Source organism: Notamacropus eugenii, chromosome 6 (genome assembly GCF_028372415.1).
Source record: "Notamacropus eugenii isolate mMacEug1 chromosome 6, mMacEug1.pri_v2, whole genome shotgun sequence".
NCBI lineage: Eukaryota > Metazoa > Chordata > Mammalia > Diprotodontia > Macropodidae > Notamacropus > Notamacropus eugenii.
The window spans coordinates 281,189,920-281,217,896 of record NC_092877.1 but is presented as its reverse complement, the minus strand read 5'-3'; the positions used below and the strand labels follow the sequence as shown (position 1 = coordinate 281,217,896).

Sequence of the window (27,977 nt, the reverse complement as noted above, 5' to 3'; positions counted from 1 at the left end):
AGACAAGCAAACAAAAGTGTACATGTAAGCTGCATACAGGATAAATAGGAAATAATTCGCAGGGGGAAGTCATTAGAAAGATGGAACTTTAGGACTTGAAGGAAACCAAGAGAACAGAGATAAGGAGGGAGAGCATTCCATTCATGGCAAAAAGTCAGAAAAAATTCTTAAAACCGTCAAGTAGAATGTCTGGTTCATGGAAAAGCAAGGAAGCCAGTGTCACTGAATCAAAGGGGGGGTTGAGTGGGCAGGGAGTAATGTTGAGATGAGGGTGATTGTAAGAACAGAAAGGTAGAGAATGAGGCTGATGGAAAATTTGTCTCCTGTTCTCTCCCCTCTCCCCATCCCCTGAGCTAAGGCAGTAATTCAAAGGGGTAAGGAGTGCTCTTTCACTAGCTGGCTTTGTGGAGTCCCTGGTCTAACCAACTAAATTCCAGTTTTCTTTGTCTGTCAAAGAAAGTGAGAACGACTACAGAATAAACTAAGGAAGACAGTTCCAAACCCTGGTGTCTATGCTCTCCCAGCTCCCAATGCCTAGGGGCAAAGAGCGGTCTTTGTCATGGAAGTAAAAAGACTTGGGCTCCTGAGCTCCAGATCATGAGATACTTAGAGGGTCTCAGCAGCCTTCCGATCTGCCCAGTTCCCTCTCCCCTCCTTCCAGTTGCCAGTGAGATTGCTTGGTTACTGTGTCAAAGTAGTCATAATGGTTTGCCATGTATGCCTAATTGACATGCAGTATTGTAGTTATTGCACATAGTTGTAAATATCCCAGGTTGACCTTGTATGTATTTCTACAATACCAAACCCCATTTAAGTATATTTAGCCTTTCGTAGTTTATTGTTCTTATACAGCATGATTGTACTTCAGATCATAGCATCAGAGGGAACAATGGTAATAATGATCAAGATTTCTGAGTGTGAGATCATCTCAAAAAGGTTAAAAACGTATTGACAAGTTAGTAACGTAAAAAAGTAAGATCAGTAAAAAAAGAACATTTTGCTGATTGACTTTACATGACTTCAGTTTTTTGATACCATACTCCCTTCCTCACTTCCCTCTAACCTGCCTGTTGTCAACAGATAAAATACAAACTTCTCATCTTCAGTACTTACTTCCATGTAGCCTTCTCCTATCTCCCTATTTTCATATATCACAAAATTTCAGATTTGAAAAGGACCTCTGGTCATCTAGATAAATGAGGGTTTTCCTGACCCCCCCCCTCCCCACCTCCCACCCCCAATCCCTCAATCTTTAGGTTAGCACAGCAAGTGATCAACTAGTTTCTACTTAAAGGCCTCCAGTTGGAGATCTACTACTTTTTTAGGCAGCCCATTTCATCTTTGAATCACTCTCATTATTAGTACAATTTATCTGACATGAATTCTAAATTTATATCTTTTCAACTTCTACCCCGTTTGCCATTCTGCATTCTGGAGCTAAACAGAATGTAAGAATTTTTTTCCAAGTGCTTGAAGATGGTTATCAGGTCCATGAGTCTTCCCTTCTCCAGATTAAACATTCATAATTTCATCAGTCAGTCCTTATATGGCACGTGCTTGAGTTCTTTCACCATTTTTGATCTGTACCTTGTCAATGTTTTTTCTAAAACATGGTATCTAGAATTAAGCACAAGACTCCAGATACTGTCTCACCACAACAATCATCACTTCCCTTTTCATGGAAGCTATGCCTTTTTTTATGCAAATCAAGAGCTCATTAGATTATTTCGTTCCTGTAGCAACAATATAATATGATCCTAGAGGTCACTGAATCAGCTTCTTTCACTTTACATAAGAAGTAACTGAGACCTAGAGAGGTTTCCTCTTGATCATGCAGAAAAAAGTTGCAGAGCCAGAATTCAAACCCAAAGCTTTTGTTTCTAAATCTAGCAGTCTTTATACAATATCAGTTTTTCCACAGTCCAGTTTTCTAGCATGTCAGGTTCAGTTTGGGCCATGAGTTGGACATCTAGGTGTTAACTTTGTGCCACCTAAAAATCTAGTAAGAATGTCATACATACCTTTGTCCTGATAACTGATAGAGATGTCAGAAAGCACAGGACAAAACAGTGTTCTATTGAAGATCTTCCAGCTTGACACAGAACCATTAATGACTTCCTTTTGATTCCCGCTCTTCAGTTGCTTCCAAATCCGACTAACTATAGTATTGTCTAGTCCATACATCTGCATCTTTTGCAAAAAGAACATCAAATTTATTGTATCACTTTGCCAAAATCTAGGTAAACTGTCTAGCATTTTTGTGACATACCAATTGAGTAATCTTGTTAAAAAAGGATTCAGTTTGGCTTAACCTCTTTTTTGCTGAAACTGTACTGGTTCTTTGTGATCACTGCTTCCTTTTCTAGCACTCTTTAAATAATACATTCTAGGGAATGTTCTTTGTAAACAGTATAGTTTATTGTAAATATAAATTGGCTTCCTTATAATTCTAGTTGAGCTAATAACTTTCTGTGGGTTATAAAATATTTACACCATAACCTTGATCTTTTAGAGACATTGCTTTTTTAGAACCTTCTCCACACTAATATTTTGTTAGCAACTCTCCTAGCTATATGTCAGTACAGTATACTTAATGTTTTAATAAATAAAATTGCTGTAGTATGTTTTTTAAAAACATTTTGATTCTAAACTTAGTAACCACTGCTCCATATCCCATCAATTTATAATTTCATTTTCCAGTCAGTTTCAGAATTCTAGTCAGATTCATATTGTTATGAATATGAATATTATGAATATAAAACCTCCTTACCATTTCTTCTACCCGTTTCCTTTTCTGCATCCACATAGCTACTCTCCTTGTTCAGGCACTCATTAACTCTCACTTAGTTTTACACTGGCTCCTAATTGGTCTTCCTGCTTCCAGGCCCTCTTCTATTGAATCCATTCATCTGCCACATTGATATTTGTAAACACACAGGTCTGACCATGCCATTCCCTTACTAAGCATGCCCAATTGCTCCCTATTTTCTTTAGAATAAAATATAAATATCTCAGCCTGGCTTCTCTGAAATAAGGCTTCCATCTGCCACTTTTATTTTCTTATTACTCCCCATTTACAATTTTCTTTTCTAATCTAACTTGGCTGTTCTTTACCTCCATACTTCTGCAGAAGTGTAGGAATGAATTCACTCTCTCCTTATCCCCTCATCTTAGTATCCCCAGCATACTTCAGTGCCCAACTCAGAAACCACCTTCTAAGGCCATTCCTTATCCCTTTTGTTCTTAATACTTTCTCCTTCTTGAAATTACTTTATTTAACTTTCTACCCACATATCTCTATGTATATTGTATCTTCCTTGTAGGCAATTAAAGTACTTGGGAGTGGAATATTTCATGTTTATCTTTGTATCCCCATCACTTAGCACCTAGAGATGTGCACATAGGAGGTGCTTAATAAATGTTGGCTGAATTGATTTGCTTCCATGTTACTTTCTGATTTTTTTCTTTTACAGAGATATATTTGGTGTGAGTATTGGCCTGATTTTGCTTTCTTTACTCTCTTTGTATGTCTTTTAATATTTGGGTTCTAAATATTCGTTTTAATTTTTCTAGAATGTTTTATCTGATCTGAATTCCTTCTTTGATGCCATAGCTCAGTAACTTAAATTTATTTATTTATATGCCATGCCACCCTCCCAGCCTGTACTTTTAGGGGTAGATTAACTCAATTGGATGCCTAATCAAGTAGGGTGCCTAATCAATGGGGGTGTTAGGAAAACTGAAAAGTATATGTTGCTGTTCAGTCTTGGGGCCTAGACATTGAATTTATTTGCCCAATCAGAGAATAAAAAATCAACCCACAAAATCAACAAGCATTTATATATGTTGCTTTACATTTGCATGGTACTCTTACAATCATGTAGTTCATTTAATGAGTAATGGAGTGAGTTGGCTGAAATACAAGAGGGTGAGAACTAGGTTGATTAGTGAGATGTTCATGTTTGTGCCAGAGAATAAATTGAGATTACTTAAAACTCTTCAATATTTCCCATATACAATTTTTATTGTATTGGGGAACTCACGTTTGAATAATGCTTTTTAAAAGTACTTTCTTCTTACCAGCTCATTGAGGTGGGTGGTGTAGTTACTCTCATTTCCTTTTTCCATATGAATGAACTTCCACTGGGAGAGGTAGAGGGACCTAACCAAAGACACACAGCTAGTGGGCCATTTGATTTGAATCTCTTTTCACTTGACTGCTTTTCTAGCATTCTTTCTACTTCATCACTTTGCTTTCAGATGTAATCCCTCTGAAAGTAGATAACTGTGTTGTTTTTCCTTTGTGTCCTGGGGACCTGGAGATACCAAGTTGATACATGAAGTACCTGGATGTAGTTGGTATTTCATGGACACTTTTCAGATTATGTAACACATTCTTTGATCTGAATTATGTAGTGAACATTGTAGTGCCCTTTGAAGTAGGTTTTTTTCTTACTTAAACCATGTAGTGTTCCTTTTGATGTTGATTATTAATAGTTGGGAGGGCACTTAATATTAATACTGTTTTTATGTAAGCTTTGTGACATTATTATTTCATCCATAATTAGTCCAATTCTTTCCTCCTACTTCCACAAGCAATAACAGAGCATTCTCCAAAACCTTATTGAGGCAGATGCCTTTCTTCAGCAAAACCTTTGGTCCAAGCTCCTAATGGCTTACAGATGTGCTTGAAAGCAGCTGTTTATGCTGCCACAGCTATGCACTCTGGTCTTCAAATCAGGAATATACAACCCAGAGTACCCTCCCAAATGAATTCAGCTCCTTCTCCCCTTCTTTAAACAAAGCTATTTCCTCATTTCCCGCTCATCCATACCTTTTTTTATTCATTGCTACTTTTTGTAATTCATTGTGTAGTGGAAAAAATGTTTCTATGGTAGGGTTCTTAAAATGTAGCTTTAATACGAAGTTCTGAAAGTGTGAAAGACCGTTTTGAATATTAAAACCTCTCTATCTCTTAGAGTAAACTAGGTATTTCTCAAAAAAAAAAAAAAAAAAAAGAAAGGAAAGGACCAAGTTCCTTTATGCTAATAGTATTGTCTGCTACAAAGTTTTAAAACCTCACATCCTTTTTCTTTATGTATAAAGACCAGTTTGTAGCTGCTTTTAATAAATTGACAGTTTCTCTTCTGACTCTGACAGAAAAGCCTTTCAACTTTCCCTGAATATACCTGGTTTGACATTGCTAAGATTCTAGCAGAAGCTGAGGTTCTTACATAATATTTCACCCTGTAAAGGAATTTCTCATTTTTAACAGTACATCTTAGAAATACTGTCATATCATCATTCAAGGATAGTAGAAAATGTGAATATCATATTCTCCAAGCAAAGGAGTATATCATTGATTGAGGAACCACAAAAACCTTTGTTATTCCCCATGATTTCTCACTGGGCACTGAACAGAAACCTGGGATTAGAGAAATTGACCCAGCAATAATCACTGACCTCATAGTGTTTCTTCTGTCCCAGCATATTTATAGGACTTGAGGCAAAGAACACACTTCGTCAGATAGAACAAGAATAATAATTATATCTAACATTTATATATTGTTTTATACATATATATGTATATAATGGTATATGTGTGTGTGTACACACACACACACACACACACACACACACACACACACACACACACACACACACACACACACACACACACAATGTACCAGGCTCATTGCTAAGCACTTGGCAATTATTATCTCCTTTGATCCTCACAACAGTCCTGGAAGTTACTATTATTATCCCTATTTTACAGATAAGGAAAATGAGGCCTTTAGTGACAAAAAGTTACTATAACCTCTAAAAATTCTTTTGTTTGGTTTATAGAGTAATTGTTACTCTGCATTAATGAAATTGAAAAAGGATCTAAATAACTTAAAATTGATAATCAAATTAATTAATTTTATTTTAGGATGATTTCATAGCTAACCTGACTTGGTCCTTTTGTTTTGCACATCAGGATATCAGTAAAATATGTTATCTTTGAATACTAAGTAGTTCTGTACGCACAAAATCAGTCAGCAAATACTTCTTCAATAATCTTTTGGGACCTTAATTGTAGACTATAAAATTTTGAGCTAAAAAGAAAATCTTATTAAGAGTTTATCATTAAAATGAGAGACACTGCAAACAAAATTTAGAAATATAATGTAATTTAAAACGTGGTATGTTTAGTATTATGCATGTCTTCTCTAGTGTGGTCACTGCTTTGACTTCAGGGATAGTGTTTGAGAAAAGAGAAATTCAGAAGTCCATGTTTGTGTGTATGTATGTAGGGATATTTGTAGTTACTCTTTCCTGAGAAACTAAGTAGGAGGATATAGTGGTCCAACCCTGACTCACACCAGCATATTACCATGGGTTTGAAATTGGAATGAAATTATGCTTGTAATTCTACAAGCTGACAGTCAGCAGGGTGTTAATCCATGTGAAAATGGTTCATATTTTTGTGTTAGCGTAAGTACCAGAAATATGCCTGCAACTCTGAGAGGGTGATATATGCAACAACTTAGGGAAAATACCCTTATTTCTACACCCATAAAATACTTATAATATATATTCTTAGTTCATTCAGCTAACTTTGGCAGTTAGCTTTACAGTCATAGTTTGCCATGCATTAAGCTGGAAATTCATGAACCAAATAGAATAAGTGAATTTTTCTCATGAATGCTTGTTATTATACTTACATATTTATATGTTGTCGTACTGATGTCTTTTTATGACATTTGCTCAATTTTTAATGGTAATTATTTGATTTAAGGGCAGGATATTCAAACAGGTTAATCATACAAATCAAGTCAGAATGTTTTTAGTTTTCTATTTTAGATATTTGATTTTCACTTTGATATAGCTAATAGAAATTCAGCTCTCATGCTAACAAGGCCTTTAGCTTTTGCTTAATAAAAAATATTTTAAGTAACGTCCCACTGCTAATTTTTCTCCTCTTGCTGAACCCCCTACATTTATTTCCCCTGGAATGAAAGAAAAATAACAAGCTTATTGAAAAGTGACGTTCTTAACTCAAGTGTTACAGCTCACTTTGCACAAAAGCTGTGCCAAAAAAATTTCACGTTGCTTCATGCTATAAGGATTAGTATTGACTTAGAAAGTTACAGTTACATGCAAATAAGATTTTTAGACCAGATTTTTTTTTCGCCTTTTGACTTGCATTATTGTTGTGGAGATGTTATGTCTTTATTTCTAATTGACTCTTGGTTCCTTAATATTTGATTTTCCTTTTCCTCCAGTCTCTCTGTCAAGAGAAACTAGAATATATTTTTTAGGACCAAAAGGGACCACGGAAATTAGTAGTTAATGATTTAAATTAACTCTCAAGTGTACTATAAGAACTTGCTACTTAAAAGAACTCTGTAGGAGTTCATTTTATAAAATATGGTTTTTGTATCATAATCATCTTCTCATTTGTGTTTTGTATGTTTAAATTTTCACATGCAGCATTTTTCTTAAAGTTGAGCATATCCACAGGGGATTCTTCATTTAACTGTCTGGTTACAACACTCCTAGAGATTTTAAATGGAAAAATTTGATTAATTTTGTTATTTTCTTTCATTTTCTCAGAACTTCAGATAAGTAAGTTGCAGATCCAATTATAATAACACTTACTAACTTACACTTAATTTTAAGTGTGTTAGCCTTTAACTGTAGCTCATGTTTGTATCTATGGGTTAGGGTAACATTTGATTTTCAGGTAGATATAAATTTATATTCTTAGATAAAACACTGAATAGCATCCAGAATTGAGTACTTAATTTTTTTTAAATTTAAGAATAAAATCATAATAACAGCTGCTATTTATGTGCCATTTTGTAGTTTATACTTTCTTATTTGATTCTTAGACTAACCCTATAATGTAGTACTTTAGTTATTATTGTTTCCATTTTAAGAAAAATAAAGCTCTGGAAGATTGTGACTTGCTCACAGTCAGAGGTTTTAGTTTGCCCCTACTCAGAATCCCACAGGAATTTGAATCTAGCTCCTCTGAGTGTAATTCCAGTATTGTTTCTAAGTAACAGAGCAGGCATTTGTAATCAAACCACTTGTGCACAAATCCCGTGCTCTTACCACTATACCATAGCTGTTTCCCCACATGCCTGTATGTAGACTAATTTGTCACTCTGAAATATTATCAGATATTTTATTTATGTTAAGATTCCAGGCAATATGATTTAATTCATGTGTTTTTCTTACGCAGAACTATTTAGTCAAATGAGGACCAGTATTTATGTTAATGAGAACTTTTCCATACCCACCAATCAGATCTATCCATTATGTTTAAGGATGGTGAGACACTGATAGTGATCTTTTCCCTGATACTTTCAAGTTTTGGTCATTCTAATAAATTGGAGCAGTAGAACAGTTAATCCCAAGTAGTAGATAATGCCAAAAATCTTTTTAATTTTGGTCTTGGGATATGTGATCTTTTAAAAAATGAATTTTCGTTCCCAAAGTCTTAGTCTAGTTTAAGCTTTAGTGACTTATGTTAGTCCAGGTTTAAGCTTTATTAGAATTATCATTTAAGAAGCTATTTATTAGCTTTTAAAGCTTAAAACTGGACTAAGATTTTGGGGACATCCTATATAAATATATATATATAAATATAAATCACCCTAATTTTGTTTTTAACCATATGTACCTTCTATTTCCCAAGTATATAATAACTAATCAGAGGGGAATAGGGAGTACAGTCAAGATCACTAAAAATCTACAATGGTTGATCTCTCTAATAAACATTCCACATAGAATAATATTTCCAGTGAAATGTGGATTTGAAGGAATTATTTTATTCAGAACTCTTAGTATAGAAAGAAATGTTTGAAAACTGAGAAGATAACAGCTCCACCAAGTTAGCTGCCATGTATGTTTATGTAAATTTTCAGTTATATAAATTCTATATAAAGATACAAGATTGATACCAAAAAAAATCAGATCCGCTTCAGAGAGAGTTTTGCACAATACAAAACACAAAGAGAAATGAGATAATTACTTGTTTGGTATATTGTAGAAAGGGTTCACCCTATGTTGATTTCTGAAGTCTCATCCATTTCTAGGATTCTTTTTGATTATGTAAGTAGGCTTAAGGACTTTTAGCATAAAGTGCTAGAGAAAAACATTTCTCTAGCATTTTATGGATTATAAAATATATCATCTCATCATCTCATAAAATACAATACATTTAGATACATCATTTCATTTGACCCACAAAGTACTTTTTTGTAAGGTAATTCAGGTATTATTGTTTGAAAGTTATAGTACCATAGGGTTTAGAGCTGGAAAGAACCATGAAGATTGTCTAAAATCATAAAGGTTGTCTGGTCTGGTGTGGTGGTTTTATAGATGAGAACCGTGAGGATCAGAAAAATCTAAGCAACTTGCCTATGATCACACAGTTTGTAAATAATAGAGCTCGAACACTGGTCTGATAGGTCAGATCTTGGGCTTTTAATAATAATAGCCAATATTTATATAATGCTTACTATGTGTCAGGCACTGTACTAAGTGCTTTAGAAATACTATTTCATTTAATCCTCATAACAATGGGGAGGTTGGTGCTATTACTATTCATATTTTACAGTTGAGGAAACTAAGGCAGGCAGAGGTTAAGTGACTTGTCCAGACTCACACATCTGGTAAGTGTCTGATGTCAGATTGGAATTCAGGTCTTCCTGATTCCAAGTGTAGCACTCCATGCACTGTAACACTTGTCATCATTTAAAAGTTAAACACTTGAGAAAAAAAATTTTTAACCCCCATGTACAAAATGAGTGGTGCATGGCTAGGCAATAGTTCATATGAAAAAGATCTGGTGGTTCTAAAAGGCTGAAAATTCAATAATAAATCGACACTTAAGTACTATAACAAAAAAATGATTGTGATTTTAAGCTGCATTAAAAGAGGCATAGTTGAGATGCATAGGAGAGGCAGTTATACTCTGCCCTGGTTAACTCACATCTCCCATATTGTTGACTGTTCTGGGCAGAGTCCCACAGTTGGGGAACATGCTGCTTCAAGGCCACTTCACTTGTTCTATAAAGTTTGGATTCAATCAAAGGCCTACATTGGAGGATCTAGAGGACCACATGTGGCCTCAAGATCACGAGTTCCCCATCTCTGATAGACAAGGGCTAGAAGGATGGTAAAGAATCTTGAAATCATTTCCTCTGAGGTTCAGTTGAAGAAACTGGTGATATTAGATCTGGCTAAGGGAAGACTAATGGGGAGAGAGGTGATGAGGGAGTGATAAGTATCTTCAAGTAAAAGTGCAATGATTTGCCTTGGAAGGTAATAGATTCTTCATTTGACATGAACAAAATTCAAATTGGAAAGATCCTACAGGCATTAGTTTCATCTGGCAATAGGTCGAATGGGCTTCTGAAATCCCTTCTGCCTCATTGATTCTGTGATATTGTTAATAACAAATTTATGGTTATTAGGATAGTGCCAAGGGCTCATACTATTTAGTTAAATTCATTGTCATGCTAAATCTTAGAGTGTTTTCTCACTGGAATAAACAACTATTCTTTTTATGCACATTTTATAGTATTTTGCTACAGAGATGAGAAGCAAGTCTTTGTATTTATTCTCAAGAAATTCTGTACCTAAGTCTTTCTTGCTAATCCAACCTTTAACTAGATGAGACTCACATACTTCTGGATTTTAGCATACATACTGATGTCCCTTCTAAAAGCCTGCTCTCTCAATTCATCAGCAACCTGAAGATTTATTTAACCATCAACCTGACAGGGATGATCATACCCTAAATTTTACCATAACTTTGTCATCTTCTTGATTTTTACCTCAGAAAGCACCCTTTTTGATCATAATTTTCCATCTTCCTATCTTTTTTCTCTCACTGTTTTTAAACCTATTCATTGTGCTTACTGAAACTTCTAGTCTCTCCATCTACTACTATCCTACTGTAACACCCCTGTAGGCTCTAGCTTTATTTTCTTCTTTTCACAGCCTTGACATCATACTTAACTTTAGTACCTCAGTGACACACCAAACATTGCTCGTGGCCCCTCCCTTGTCATGGCAAAACTTTCTAAACCTTTGACATCTGGCTTCTAGCCCCATCACTCCAGTGGATTTTCTTTTTCCAAGATTACCATTGACTTCTTGACAGCACAGTTCATTGACCTTTTCTAAGTTCTCATCTTCCTTTACCTTTGTTTCTCTGTAGCTTTTTATAACGTTAACAGTCTTTCTTTTCCCATCCTCTGTGACACTGCTGTCCTCTAGTTCTCCTGCTTGTCTATCCTTTCCTTCTTGATCTCTATTGAATCATCTTCCATCTTCTGTATTCCTGATTTGAATGTCTACCAAACTAAGCCCTCTCTCCTTTCTAAGGGTCTTAACCATCCTTCCTTCCTTCCTTCCTTCCTTCCTTCCTTCCTTCCTTCCTTCCTTCCTTCCTTCCTTCCTTCCTTCCTTCCTTCCTTCCTTCCTTCCTTCCTTCCTCCCTTCCTCCCTTCCTTCCTCCCTCCCTCCCCTCTTCAGCTAACTGAAATCTTGAAGTCTCATCTAGTTATACGTTGAATTAGCTGCCTTTGGGGTTGGCAAGAAAGATTTAGGTACGGAATTTTTTGAGAATAAATGCACACAAAGATTTGCTTTACATTTCTCTCATAGTGTACATGTATACATATAGACATCTATAGACAAATACATTTTCTGTTTCCATTTCTTCAACATGACTCCACATCTCTCTTTTTTTTTCTCTAGAACTCCATTCATCATCTACTGCCTGTATGGTGTGTGCTACTGAATTTCCTGTAGTAGATAACTGATTTAGAGCTAGAAGAGATCTAGGAGGTTATTGAATCCAACCCCCTTATTTTACAAGTGAGAAATCTGAAGTACAGAGGTTAAGCTAATGACTTACACAGGCTCACATAGGAAGAATGTGAGGCAAGATTCAAAACAGGTGTTCCTAACTCTAACGCCAGTGCTCTATCCATTGTACCACATTACCTTTCCAAAGTTCTCTAATTCTATTGATGATACTCACCCATACCCCTCCCATTCAAGTGTGTAACTTAGGAGTCATACATAAAAATATGTAAGCTGTTTCCATGCCTCCCAGAATGCTCATGCTTTTCATCTCTGCCTCTCAGAAAACTTTTCTGTCTTTCCAGGTTCAATTCAGGCATCACCTCCACAGCAAAGCCTTTCCTAATTCCTCTCCTTACCCTCTGGTTAGCATCATAGTTGTAGAACATGTTTCTATCCTCCACCCCGCCCCTACCCCCAGTAGAATGTAAACCCCTTGACAGCAGGAACTTTGTTTTTGTCTTTAGCAAAATGTCTCACTTGGTCACACAACTAGCATGTGTCTGTAGTGGACCTTTCAAATACTAGACACAGTAAATTTTTTGTTAAATTGAATTTAACTATTTATTATATGTGAATCCTTTTTTATGTTTATGTTTAGAGAACTGTTATAATGCTTCTAAATTGTCTTAGCCTCAGGCTGATGAACTATAATGAGGAAATAATTGTTTAAGGAGTAAATAAACTCTGAGATAGAAACATTTTGCCTTTTTATTTGACTCTCTTCCTCAAAATATCTTCCCACAATGCTTGAAATATTCGCTTCAGCAAAGTGGTGCAATGGATAGAGTCAGGAACACCTGAGTTCAAATCCACTCTGAGGCACTTCCTAACTTTGTTACCCTGGGCAAGTCAATTAACTATTGCCTGCCTAAATAATGTTAGCACCTACATCCCAGAGTTGTGAGGATCAAATCCATTTAGCACAGTGCTTGGCACATGTACATATTTAATAAATGCTTATTCCCTTTTCATTGTTATATTACCTGAAACTGAGGTATGTATTTGGCTATTTCATTTAAAATTACAAATATCTCTAGAGGATTTAAGTAATCAGTCATCAATACCTTGATATAAATTAGTCCAATCAGATTGCTTGGTCCTCTGCTTCTCTAGTAGAACTCAGCTAAAGGAAACCATATTTTTTAATTTTAATTTGGAAGAGGTAGTAAAGGGAGTGAGAGACTTAGAATAGTATAAGAACAACTGGGTTAGGGGACAGAGTTTCAGAAATGTGGGCATGTAAGTGCAAAAGACCAGCTGCTTGTTTCAAAAACTGTCTAGGTCTACTTGACCTTGCTTCAGGAAAAGGTCAAAAAAAAAAATCTCTCCTCCCCATCCCTGCATCTCCAACCTCATAGTAGGAAGGTAGGAAAAACTGCAGGAATCAGAGGTCCTGAGTGTAAATTCCACTCTGCTACTTGCTATCTGTTTGTAACTGTGGCCAAAACACATTACCTTTTAGGGCCCAACTTGCCTCATCTGTAAAAGAAGGGCTTATTGGATTTTGACATCTAAGGTTTGTCCTGGATCTTAATGTGTGCAGTCCTCCATTTGTATGATAGGGTAGAGGCTATATGAAGGGACTAGATGGGAGGAATAATATTAGAGGCAGAATCAACAAGATTTGTCCACTGGTTGGCCATGAAAGGTGAGAGAGAGGGAGATTATGAACTGGTGGTTGTATCAGTAAGCGCCCCAACATACATGAGGAGCTTGCTATCACAGGTTCTCAGATGTGCATTTATAAAAGGAAAGGCAACTTTTGAGGAGTTAGCAATCACTTTAAACAAGCACATGTATTGTTCTTTTAACCAAGTATGTATATCATTCACCTAGTTCAAGGGAGTCAGCACCCTGAACTTCAAAGAAAATACAAAGAAATCAAAGATCAACAGACATGCCTTCCTCTCCCTGACCATAATTCAACAGACAGGTCCAACTGTCTGACCCTAGTTACCAGAGAGGGAAGCACAGGCATCTGGGTTTTCAAAACCAGGTGGGGGGGGGGGATGTCTCCTTAGCAGCGTCCCAGAGTCCTCCTCTGGCCAAACAGACACTTCCAAAAACAGCACTAAAGTAAAACCTCAGCTCAGGGTATTTATACATTTTTTAGAACCAAAGGGTACCACAAACCTTGAGAACCAGTGCCTCATTAACAAAAGGCATGGATCTTCGAGACAAATCTTCCCTAATCAAATTCCCCTTAATGGGTAGGAAAGATCTTTAATCACATTAAAATAATTAACAGTACAAATACATATACTGTTTCTAGTTAAAGAAACTCTTGTTTCTGTACTTTACACCTGGTAAAGACTCTTGATTGATAAAGGCAAGATTCAGTCAGAGGCACTTGATTATACTAAAACAAAAACAGCAAAAGATCCTATTTTGCTTGCCATCACACTCCACCCTTCCAGGATCCTTGGCCTTACCATCTAAATGGCCCTGGATCCTGGAACAAACAGAGGCATTATGCTTCTTGATTATACTAAAACAAAACCAGCAAAAGATTGTACTTTGCTTGCTCTTATATCTGTTCAGCAGAAAAGAGAAAATTTGGAGGAGGGATAGATTTGGAGAAAAAAATTAGTTCTGGGGCAGGATAGGATGGAGGGAAATATAGTTAGTCTTTCACAACATGACTATTATGGAAGTGTTTTGCATGACTACACATGTATAACCTGTATGGAATTTCTTGCCTTCTCAGGGGGAATGGGTAGGGAGGGAGGGAGAGAAGTTGGAACTCAAAGTTTTAAAAATGTATGTTAAATATTGTTTTTACATACAACTGAGAAATAAGACATACAGGCAATGGGGTGTAAAAATCTGTCTTGCCCTACAAGAAAATAGAGGGAAAGGGGTTAAGAGAAGAAGGGAGTGTGATAGAAGGGAGGACAGATTGAGGGGAAGGGGTAATCAGAATGCACACTGTCTTGGAGTGGGTAGAGGGGAGAAAATTTGGAACTCAAAATCTTGTGGAAGTGAATGTTGGAAAACTAAAAATAAATTAATAAAAAATACATATAAAAAATTAGTTCTGTTTTGGACATGGTGACATGCTACAGTACATGTAGGTACAGCTTTTCCACTTCATACATATTATGTATGGTGGTGCAGGACGCCTAGAGTGCTGGACTTGGAATCAGAAAAACTGAGTTCATATATTGCCTGAGATGCTTATTAGCTCTGTAAGCCTAGAGGAATCACTTATCCTCTCCTAGCTTCACTTTCTCATCTGTAAAATGGGGATGATAATAATAATAGCACCTACCTCTTAGAGTTGTTGTGTTATCAATTTAGATAACATATGTAAAGCTCTTTGCAAATCTTAAAGCACTATAGAAATGCTATTATTGGTAGTACACAGTTTATGGTAGTGCTTAGGTGTAGACAACCAAGGTAATAGCTATGGTTTGTCAGATGTATTTTAATAGATGATTTAGAGCATATCTCATATTTGGACAAACACTTTGACCTTTCCCCCCCCAAACATCACTTGTTTCATGATTGTTTTGAGCAGTGATTATTAGGTTTTTAAATTATTCTATTTTTAATTTTGACATTCATATGAACCGTAAACTGGTGAGTCTAAGCACATTGAATTTTAAAGCTTTTATTTGATATTTAGAAACCAGAGATTTAAAAAATTTTGATTAAGAAGCAAAACAATTGAAATATATGGAATAAAGGCATGTAACATTCCCATCATTTCTTTACCTCTTAAGAGCTCTAATATTAGTTTTTCATGTCTCATCATGCCTCCCCTATGTGATAGTAAACTTCTTAAGGACAGGGACTGTGTCTTATTTAACCCTGTATCCTCCCCATTACCTATCACATAATAGTTGTAAATGTTGTTGAATGAAATAATTGAGTGAATGAATTATTCTTAAAATATTAAACGTTGGGGTTGGACATGAGGAATTTTAAAAAATGCATTTTAAGAATACTAGACTGGGAGTCAAAAGTGTTAGTCTAGTACCTGCAATTGTTTGCACTCTATGACCTTGAGTCACACTTAAGCCCTAGGCCTTAGTTTCCTACTATATAGAATGAGTGAATCAGACTAGATAATTTCTAAAGTAATTTCCAATTTTAATATTCTCTTATTTCTCATATTCCAGAATTTCAAAATTGAAATATAAAAAATTTCTGTCTGCAAGTTGGACTACTTTTAATTTATTGCAAAACAGAAAGTAAGATGATTGAAAAGGATTATGAGCAAAGGAATTTATATTCAAATATGAAACTTCTAAATATCCTAATATAAATCATATGTTATCTAATATGACTTTAACTCCACTTCAATGCAATGAATTAGTTACTGGCTTAAGGAGAATGTTGGAGTGGCTAGAGTTGCTCCATATCTGCTTGAAAGACAGTGGAAAGAAGGAAGGAAAGAAAGGGGAATGGAGAAAGGAGAGAGAAAACAACTTTGAGAAAAAGATGAATTTTTACTTTTGATTTTAATGGAAGTTAGAGAAATTATTATTCCTAGCTTACTCTTTAATTTTTAAAGATACAGTAAAGTCATAATGGTATGAAAGAATTTCATTTTTCCTATTGTGAAGGACTGTCAAGTCACGTTATCAGTTGTTTCTGTTAAGGCAATTAATTAGTTCTGGTCACTATAGTCTATGAATCTTTTAGACAAGATGAGAACAGTTGGCTAAATAGACCCACTTCATTCTTTCTACCACTGGCAGTGTCTGTAGGATTGGTATTTCACAGAATTTTAGATGCCTTTAGTAACACTCCTAGCTAATTCTGCAGTGCTGTATGTAAAAAATAATATTCCTTTCTGATGATTGAAATAATCTCCTGCAGTGCCAAATAGGCATTTTTCTTCCTTCTGTATTAATATGCAAAGCTACAAATGTTTCCATTACTCATAAAATTAAATAGCTCCTTTTCAAATTCAGCTATAATATTTGACTGTGACCATTTAGAGCAGCAGCTAGAATGATGAGAGAAAAAAAAATCCTCTTTCCTTCCTTGAATACCCTTCCTCTTTCATATTCCAGCAGTAAAATTGCCTTGCTAAAGTATAGAATTGATACCTAATGTATCTAAACATTTTGAGATTGATCATTAATGAAAAATGCCATAGAAAAGAGCTGATCTAAAGGTTCATTTCTATAATGTGTTTATTGGATTGCACCAAATATGTTGTATTGAGATTCCTCTGTTCTATTATTTTTTTAGATAACCCTAAAGAAGGATCATTAGCTTTTTGGCTACTATTTATTCTTTTTTTTACATATAAAGTGGCTAGAAAGATTAAGCTGTATAGCCTGACAGCATTGACATTCTAATTCCAGTTTTCTTAAAGTACTCAGTTCCCTGGGCAAAATCATATAACTTCTCAAGCCACTGTGTCCTCTGTGTAAAATAGGAATAATATCTTCAGTTTTAATGATCTTCTATGAGATAGTTAATAATAAAGATTAGTAAGCATATGTCAGTATTTAATATAACTACTAAATAATAGAAAGATGCTGTGATGATATAATCAAACTTTTTTTATATCAGCAAAATTACTATAGTCATATCTATAAAAATTTAAAGATTAAAAACTCATCCTTTGGTCCAGTTTCCTGTATTGTTAAATGGAATAAAGGAGGGAAAAGTATAGCAGAAAGTCCTTTAAAAAAAGATAAATTGCTAAAATTATGCAACTCATTATTCTCTGGAAATATAATTGCAATTTAAATTCTGAACTTAGTAGAAGACATTTTGTTCCTTTTGTAAACATAACCAAGAATCTTTTTTTTCTCTCTTTGAGAAGATAATTCTATTACTACTTTGAATTTTAGAAAACTGAAATAGAAATGTGACAGAAACTGCTGTGACTTTGGACCTTTTGTTGCTTCTAAGTTCTTTTTGAATATTATAATTAAACCTGCCCTCTCTGTTACTTAATCTGCATATCCTAATTTACCAGGTCTGTTTCTTAAACTGAAAAATTTACCTTCTCAGTAGGAAAGAGAATGAAGAGGAAGAAAATAGGAAGGCGTTTCTTACCTTAGTAGTCTTTCTCAAATATGACTTCCTTAACACTGAGACTGCATTGTCATCCCTTTATTCAAAGCTGTTTAATTTTTTCCTGTCTCCAGATAGAATATTCTTAATTATATGGAATAGTATATCAAATGATTGCAGATAGTTGGTAAAATGTTCTTTACTTTCTATAAATTTTGTAAACAACTGAAAATTTTTATGAGCCACAATATGCCAGAAAAATTGACTAAAACTTAATTTCCTGCATTTGAATTATATACTCTCAGTTTAAATTAATGAAGCATTAATGCCAATATTTTAGAATGAAAATATTTCTTTTTAAGAATTCTGTTATAAATTTTGCTCTTATTCCCAAGGACTAGTTCTTAGACTTTAATTGTCTTTGCTTCCCCCTTCCCCCTCCATGGCGGAAATTAGCAAGTGTCAACCTAGGGGTAGCTTGATAAGTAGGGTGTATCTATGTATATGACTGATGAATCTCCAAGTTCTCTTGAACTTTTAAATCCATGCTGTTTGCATACAGGAAGAAGAAGAAGGTACCTATGATCAAACACTTGAGTTCCGAAGAGGGGGTGATGGCCAGCCCAGACGATCAACAAGGCCAACCCAGCAATTTTACCAGCCTCCCCGGGCTAGAAACTGAGCAAACAGGTAAATATGACATCACATAATGGTTTTCATGTAAGAAAAGGTATTGTTCCTATTTCACCTATAGGATCTAACTCTTGACAATGTCATAAGCCATATGGAAATCACAAATATTTTAAAATCACAGGTAGGACAGAAACATTATATGAAATGCTACTATCCTTAACCTTTTTTTCTACCAAGCCTCCCATAGCTGTCTGAGTAAAGGTTAATTTTTTTCTCTGCTCTTGCCCACCTCCTGGTGACACTTGCCAACAGGGAAGTAGTTAAAAGTTGGACAATTAGGAAGCAAATGCAGGAAGAAGAAAAAGTAGGGAAAATCCACTGATCTAGATAATTGAGAATTGGCTTTACTCTTCACATAATTTCATGTTTGAAGGAAGGAAAATAGCTCCTCAGTATGACTTTAGTAACAAGATTGTTTATTTGACTATAATCATGTGGCTTTCATTTTAAGGAGTTTAGGAGAGAGAAGGGCTGCCCGAAAATCAGCACCATTAAAACAGATGGAAAAGACATAGTAGGAGGAGGCATCATGTATCTTGAAGTCACACTAATCATTGAGGCAGTTTTTTTTTTTAAATGTCTCCTTCCTCTACTATTTCAAATTTTGTCCTTAATCAATAATATTAAGGGGGCAAAGTTACGTATATGTATATATGAAATACATATATGAAATGTGAGATATGAATGCATGTATATATATATATATATGAAAATGAGGATATGACTAAACACATATTACACATTATTATATATTATAATAAAGGCAGCTAGGTGGCTCAGTGATAGAGTGCTGGGCCTGGAGTCAGGAGGACCTGACTTCAAATCTAGCCTCAGACACTTACTAGCTGTGTGACCCTAGGCAAACCACTTAACCTCTTTTGCCTTAATCTACTAGAGAAAAAAAAAATGGCAAACTCTTCCAGAGTCTTTGCTGCATGGGCAGTATAGTCCATAGAGTCACCATGAGTCAGACATGACTAAAGGACTGAACAAGAACAATATTTAAATTCTAAACAATGTATATATGTATATAATGTGGTATGTGTGTGTGTATGTATGTATGTTCAAACCTATATCCACTAAGTAACTTAAAAAACAAAGCCAAATTCATATATGAGAAGTCTGCTTACTAACTATACGGAAAATATAATTTTAACTTGACCAGCGTTCTTATAATTGAATGACTTTTTTTCTTTTTTGTGAAAGCTGAGAAAATTTCTAGCTATATGTTGAAATAGATATTAAGATAATGCAGAAATCTTTCTGGTCTCTGGTTCCCCCAGGGCAAATTGCATCCATCTCTGTATGTAAACTATCTGAAACTTCCTTATGGAATTGCAGATTCATGAAGATTGCCTCTGCTGCAAGTGTGTGCTCAGGATGCTTGCTACCTTTTGGTTTATTGGCTAACACTGAAAATATGAAATATCAAGAGAATTTTTGATACCTGATGCCAGATGAATTTTTTCTGGCAGCCAAAGATGCTATCATTATAAACATCTTATTGCCAAAAACAATTTGAATAAGAGAATAATCCAAACACATGGGCTTTGACTTTGGTAATTAAAGCTCAGCTGGGAAAAATGTATTTATCATTTATGGTATTTTCATTTAATTGAAGAGAAAGCTTATAAAGACTCATGAAACCGAATATGAAACTGTAACATTTCAAAATTCAGCATTGTTAACATGCCTGATAATGTTGCTAAAATTTTCTAAAAGGGAGATTTTTCTTTTTTTCTTATCTAAAGCTTTAAAATCTATTAAAATATGCTGTACCTCATATTTTTCAACCAGTAGTTTTAATCTCAGTATGCTCTCAGTGTCTTCTTTGGCTGCCCATTACTCTAATCAGATTTTTGTTAGAGATAATAATGATAGAACAGGCAAAGTACTTTGGAGTCATTTCTTCAAAAACAGTAAGACTGTAGGATTTATTCTTGGAAGATCAACTATTACTTAACCTACCCCACCTCCACACATTCCCTCCTTATCCTCTCCCCCCTACTTTTCCCCTTACTATCTTGTTCCTGTCTGAATTTAGAAGACTTTTGTAGCCCTCTAAATAGATCTTATTCCCTTTTTATCCCATTCTCATTCATCTAGATACTTTTCTATAATTGCCCCCATCCTATTCCCTCACCCTCCTATTTCTTTATAAGTTTAGAAGACTTTTATTCTCTTGTGAATGTATATTTTGTTCTCTTTTTAACCCAGATCTTATGTGAGTAGGGTTCCCTCTAAAAAATCCCTCTTTTATCCTCTCCTTCCTCCTTATCCCCTTAGCCTTTTATTTTTTAATGGATTTAGAAGCCTTTAGACCCGTGTGTGTGTGTGTATGTGTGTATGTGTGTGTGTGTGTGTGTTGTTCCATCTTTAACCCATTCCTGATGAGAGTAGGGTTCCAGAACTACCAGTTCTCCTGCCCCATCTAATTCCTCTGTGTCAGTTCTTCCTCTCTCACCTCTTTTGTATAAGATATTTACTCTTTTTACCTTTTCCTAAATGTTTTTACTTTAGAGAATTACATCATTCTCAGCTTTACCTTAATCTTTCTTTCAAACTATCTTGTTACTAATAACAATTTTAGACCTATGGTTTACATTTCTTCATATAACAAGTAAACAGTCTGTCCTTATTGAATCTCTTGTACTTAATCTTTGATATCTTGCATGTCAAATTTTCTGTTGATTTCAGGTTTGTTTGCAACAAAATCCTGAAAGTCTGGCAATTCATTGAATCTTCATTTTTTTCCCCATTCAGGATTATGCTTAATTTTTCTGGGTATTAGATTTTTGACCAGAAGCCCTGGGTTTTTTTCTCTTTCATATAGTGTTCCAAGACCTGTACTCTTTTATTGTCGCCACTTACTGTGTGATTCTAATATTGACTCTGCCATATTTGAATTGTTTTTTCCTTATTGCTCATAATATTTTTTTCCTTGAGCTGGGGGTTTTGGAATTTGACTATGATATTTCTCTAGGTTTTCCTCAAAGGATCTCTTTCAGGTGGTGATTGATGTAGTTTTTCTATTTCTGCTCTGTCCTCTTGTTCTAATACTTCAGGACAATTTTCCTTAATTTTTTTTTTGTGTTATTGTATTAAGATTCTTTTGTTGTAGCTTTCAGATAGTCTGATTATTCTTATATTTTCTCTTCTTGATATATTCTCATCTGGGTTTTTCTCAGTTGTTTTTCTTAGGAGATGTTTCACATTCTCTTCTCTTTCTTCATTCCTTATTTCTTGATTTCTTAAACTTTGCTGGCTTCCCCTTTCCCAATTCTAATTTTCAAGGAGTGGTTTTTTTCCTTAAGATTCAGGGTCTCCTTTTCAAGTTGGTTTGATTTTCTTTTCATAATTTTTTTGGTTTTTTTTGGATTGTTCTTTTTTTTTTCCCCCTCAGTCTCTCTCATTTGATTTTTAAAGTCTTTTTAAAATTCTTCTGTGAATTCTTTTTTAGCAAGTGACCATTTGACATTACTCTTTGGGGATAGGAAAGGCTTTTTTTGCTTTGGTATCCTTCTCTGAAGATGAACTTCTAGAACATCTAGAGATGTCTTCTCATTCCCATAGTAACTTTCTATTATTGGGTTCTTTCTCCTTTGCGTGCCTTTTTTTTTCATAATTAGTAGCAGCTTCTTATTGTAATATCCTCTAGTCCTGGGATGAGGGGGGTTGTGCCTCTGGCCTCAGTTATTCTTTTCATTCTTCCCTCTGGCCTGAAAATGAAACCAAAAACTCTGCCTTTATGTAAGTGGCCACAGCCAGTGCTATCCCCACTGCACTGCTTCTGCACTCATGGGGCATGTGCTCCTTCCTTCTTATCCAAGGCCATGTCTCAGCAGCACAGCTGGGCCTGGCATCCCTTATCAGCAGAGGTTCTGTCAATCTTTCTCCCTCAGATGCCCAACTCCTAATCTAATGTATCAGTAAGCACCTCAACATACAAAGGGAGACCTGCTAGATTCTTAGGTCTGCATTCATAAAAGAAAAGGCAACTTTTGAGGGGTTAACAATCACTTTAATTAAGCACATGTATCATTCCTTTAACCAAACACATATCATTTCACCTAGTTCAGGGGAATCAACACCCTGAACTTCAAAGATAATACAGAGAAATCAAAGATTAACAGACATGGCTTCCTCTGCCTGACCATTAACAGACAGGTCCAACTGTCTGACCATAGTTACCAGAGAGAGAAGCACAGACATCTGGGTTCTCAAAGCCAGGGGGCTCCTTAGCAGCTTCTCAGAATCTTCTTCTGGCCAAATAAATACTTCTAGTCAGTATGCCCCAAAATAAAACCCCCACCTCAGAGTCTTTGTACACTTTTTAGAGCCAGAGGGCATCACATCCCTTGAGAACTAGTGCATCATTAACAAAAGGAATGGACCTTCTTACAAATCTTCCCAGGCCTGACAATGGATGGGGAAAGATCCTCCTTAGTCACATTCACATAGAGGCATTATACTTTTTGATGATACTAAAACAAAACCAGCAAAAGATACTATTTTACTTGCCATTACACCCAGCTATCCCCAGGGCTTACAGTTTGTTATTTCAGCAGAATTAGCTTGGAGGTCTTTACAATTCACAGGAACCAAATCTTGATCCTAGGATTTATCTTCAGATTTTTCCTGTTGTCCCAGGACTCCAACTCTTGTTTATTTTTACCACTCTACATTCACCGTTAGGTGCTATTTTGTCTTATTTGTGGGGGAAATCTGGAGACCTAGGTATTTTCTGACCTACTCTACCATCTTCCCAGAATTCTCTCCAACATGTTTATTATTAAACATCTTTACCTGTCTTCAGTATTACCTTCATCCTTGAAGTCGACTGTTATTTGAAGTATGGGTGCTGTTCTCAGCAGAGTGAGATATAAAATTTATATAAGTAACACATAGTTTCTGCCATCATGAATCTTATAGTCTAGAAGAGGGACATGACATGTACAAATAATTATACTACATAGTAAAAACATATTAGAGGTTGTTGTTCAGTTATTTTTCAGTTGTGTCTGACTCTTCACAACTCCATTTGGGATTTTCCTGGCAGAGATACTGGAGTGGTTTGCTATTTCCTTTTCCAGCTCATTTGATAGATGGGAAAACTGAAGAAGTTTGCTACTTGCTGTAACAGCAAGCACCCTGACACATCCAGGATGGCCTGCTGGTACAGGTTCTTACATCTACTGCTTTTCTAAAAGGAAAACAACTTTTGAGGGGTCAACAATCTTCTTTAATTACATTCACCAACAGAGAAAATACAAACAGAGAAGTAAAGACCAATAGACAGGGCTTCTAACTGTCTGACCATGATCAGTACATACATCACAGATCAAGGACAGATCCAACTGTCTGACCATTACATGCATACATAGTTACCAGAGAGAGAAGCACCAACATCTGGGTTTCAGAACCTCGGCTCCTTAACAGCTGCCCAGAGTCTCATCTGGCACATGAACCTTCTTCCAAAGAATAAGCCCTCAAGCAAAACCTCACCTCAGAGTGTGTGTATGTATGTATATCAAGCTTCCCTTAATGGGCTCCACCTGAGGCATATTATTGGGCAGGGAAGATCTTTTAACTCCCTTTAACATTACACTGGCCTAGGGTTACGTGGCTAGTAAGTGTTTGAACTCAGGAAGATGAGTCTTCCTGACTTTAGGCCCACTGTTCTCTCCACTGCATCACCTTCCTGCATTCTATGAGAGGTATATAGTACTATGTGAAAACTGAGTCTAAGCAAAAATATAGTAAGAAGCTTCAAGGTGCTTTGCTTTAGGAAGTGCTGACAGGACTTTTGTCTTCTGTCCCTGCCTTTTCATTTGTTTCTGGTGAAGAAAGGACCATCTGTGCAACTTTGTACGTATTGTAAAAAGATGGCTGCACACAGAGTACTAACTGAAGAAATACCTTTGTTTGCTTGTTTTTAAAGACACCATTTGTATCCAGTGAGAATTACACTGCACAATGTCAGCTTGGCTGACAAACTGTACCATATACCCTATCGCTTTGGGAAGTTCTTCCACAGAACTAATCAATGACACTGCCTGCAGGGCTGATGGACACTTCTGTGTGAGCACAACGTTGTGGCCCAAGCCCTTCATTGAATAAGGAAGAGTTTATATATCTAGAGAAGACTCATGGACTTTTTTGATAGATACAGTGGCATTCTACCAATCCCTGTCATAGTACTTAAAAGCAAAAATCTTTCCTGTATGATAACAGGACATGGATTTAAGATCCTAGAATTGGACCACGTGGAAATTTAGTTTTGATGAGCAATCAACTTTGTAAAGGACAGTATAAATGCATTACAAGCAGTACTTTGGAAATATTATCTTAAGCACGTCCCTTCCATAGGAGAGGTTACCTGAAAATGCGCACCCTGGCTGAGTAACCATCAGATGTGTTCTTCACATCCTGTAATTTCCCCTTCCTCTTCCTCTTCCCTTAAGCCCCTCCTCCATTGCTATTTCTTCCTTGAAGAAAAACTGGGAGGAGCTCAGCAGCCAAAGAGAGAATATGATAGGTTCATGATCCATATTATCACATGAAGCTTTTCTCAGGTCAATATTCAGCACAGGAGTTGTTTTCTAACTCCACACTAGCCCTTGCAGACACTGGTTCTCTTACTCTTTCATTCACAACCCCTGAAATACTGTCCAATCCTTCCTAATTGTACTACTTCACAAATACTTTTCAGGCTTATTCAGCAGAAGACTGACCATAAGTGCTTGGTTTCTTTCCATGCTCCCTCCCCATCACTGCTTCCAAGCCAATCAGTCAACCACCTAAGTGACCAACATGACCTTTTTGCTCATTATTGATGTGTTTAAAGAGGCCAGGTTCTCTGGGATTGTAGGCGCCAGACCCCTACCTGTCTCCCATGTTTCCAGGGCACAGCTCTATGCACCACTCCCCAAGTTCCTGATATTCCCAAATACTAGTAATTATGATGTCCCCTTCCTCCTCTCATTCCTACTCTTGCAGACTCTGCTGCCTGCTCTTCCACCCCAACCCTCATCCCCCTCTAAAGCCTAGCTCCCATTTCTGGCTTTAATTATGTGTATCCCCCTATAAATGTTTTAAAACTCAAAACATGAACAAAACATTTATTATATACCTGCTGTATGCAGTGGGGATACCCAAAGACAAAAGTTTTTGCCCCGCATAATTTGCATTCTTGCATATGATGTGGGAATGGGGCAGGGCACAGGAAAAATGAAGATAAAATGTTCTAGGAAAATCTGAGGAGGGAAAGAACACTCTTGAGCTTGATTGATTAGACAAGTCTTCACAGGGAGGTGATACTTGAGTGGAGCCTTGAAGTAAGATGATTCTAAAAGATGAAAGGAAAGGAAGAAGGAGCACATTCCTCATATAGCGTTGTTCTCTCTGAATGTAGGGGGACAGGAGACAAATTGAATCTGGGAATAGCTGGTTTTTATTCTGCTGTAAGAAATGAGAAGGAGGATAGTTTCAAAAAAACCTTGAAAACTCACATGAACTGAAGCCAATTTGAAGTGAGCAGAATCAGGAGAACAAGCTACACAGAAATAGCAATATTGTAAAGATAGTCATCTATGAAAGAATTAGCAACTCTTATTTATACAATGTTCTACCATAATTCTAAAGTACTTGTGATGAAAAAAACTACCTTCACATAGACTCAGCTCATATGGAAGCATCTTTCTTTTTCTTTGTTTCTTTTTTTTTTTTGGAACATAGTTAATACAGAAATATGTTTTACTTGATTTCATATGTATAATATGTATTTTATTTCTTGCTTTCTCAGTGTGGAGAGGGAATGAGAAAATTTGGAACTGAAAATAAAAATAAGTGAATTTTTTAAAAAAAGAAATAACTAGTTGTCTATGGACTACAAAATGGAAGAGTATTGTAAAAAAAAAAAGTGAAAATAGAGTTTGGAGGCAGCATGTAGAAAGGCTTTAAGGATTTTAAGTTGAGTAGGTTGACCTTTATCCTAGAGACATTAGAGAGTCAAAAATGAAGGTGTTTCCTTTTTGAAGAGGAAAGTAATCATAAAATAATAGAATATGGTCTTCCTGGCTTCATCAACACGATTCTGAACCCATTGCCATAACAACCTTTTGGGCTTTTTTTTAGAAGTTTTGTGTTGTTTTTTCCTCCTGACATGACAGTGGAAAAACAAATGTGGGTAATAAGACTCCATACTTTAACTTCACCTTTATTAATAATAATTAACTATTCAACATTAGTTAGTAGCACTGTTGGGTCAGCTTAAGGCCACCCAATCCCTGGCTTAACCTTTGGACCTTGCTTGTCATTAAGTAGACCATTAAATGTCACCATTTGCCTTGTTCCTTTATGTTTGTCATTCCCTCCAAGAAAAGGTTTCTCTTAGAGAGTCACTCCAGCCTGGTAAGAAGGGAAAAACAAAGAAATAAGGTATTTGGAATGAATCCTTTCCAGTTGGAGATCTAAGAGAGAATATAAAGAGGGTCCTTGTCATATACTTTCTTTTAAAACTAGCACTGCTGAAAGCTACTCAGTTCATCTAAATCCCCAAAGTCATTAACACTGAAAGTGAAGGTGCAGGGAGCACACTTTAAAAATCCTCAGGGGGAAAGAAGGTAATCTTTGTAAAATAACTTTTGCTTTCGTTCACTCATTTCTTGATAAAAATGATGCTTACAGATTGGACTAAAAATGTCCCATTTGTTCTCCTCTGTTGCTATTTATAAAAATATTTTAGATTCGCAGATATGTTTTAATAGAAGCATGTTTTGAAAAAATCACTTTAAAGTCAGTTTGGGAATCTGATTTCTCTTCTTTCCTTCTCTCCTTTTAAAGAAATAACAGTTTCTAACAAAAGGAGCCATTGACTAAAACCATCCTGGTCAAGACCTGATGATGGACCTCTAGCTTTCCCTTCAGAATAACATGCAGAAGTGGTGGATATTGCTATCTGAAGAAAGATGGGGTGGATTGAAGAAAAAATATATCCAATTGATCCGCACGAAGACTTGGAAAAATATTCTGAATTACAATAAAGCAAATGCCTTTTTACATACAAAACACGACAGTGTGTTATTTCTGCTATCAATAAAAGCCGCGCACTAATATATTCTTGCTTTATTATATCTTTTCTTGACCTAATGTTATCATCATGTTTATCTGGAATGACTCCACGGTAATTGCATCCCAAAGTGTTGCAATCATAGTGCTTTAAAAGCTTCCACGTCATCACTGTGGTGGTGGCCTGATGTGAGGCCAAGTCTTTTCCTTGAAGTGTTTACTCTGCCACTGTAACCGTGGGTTAACCTTTGACCTTCTGCCTCAGTTTTCTCTTCTGCTTAATGAAATAATGCTAGCACACCTACTTTGTAAAGTTGTGAATATCAGATGAAGTAATGAATGTACATAGAACGCTTAGG

At 35.9% G+C, this 27,977-nt stretch overlaps 1 protein-coding gene across 1 annotated transcript in view; it reads left to right on the top strand.

Annotated features, from left to right (window-relative positions):
- Positions 1–27,618, top strand: part of TDRD3 (tudor domain containing 3) — a 185,020-nt gene extending 157,402 nt beyond the window's left edge. The window contains exons 13-14 of the mRNA XM_072617065.1: positions 18,419–18,546; positions 27,394–27,618. Of these exons, the coding sequence (XP_072473166.1) occupies positions 18,419–18,538 (120 nt within the window). The 3' untranslated portion in view covers positions 18,539–18,546; positions 27,394–27,618. The remainder of the gene's footprint in view (positions 1–18,418; positions 18,547–27,393) is intronic.
- Positions 27,619–27,977: the final 359 nt, after the last annotated feature.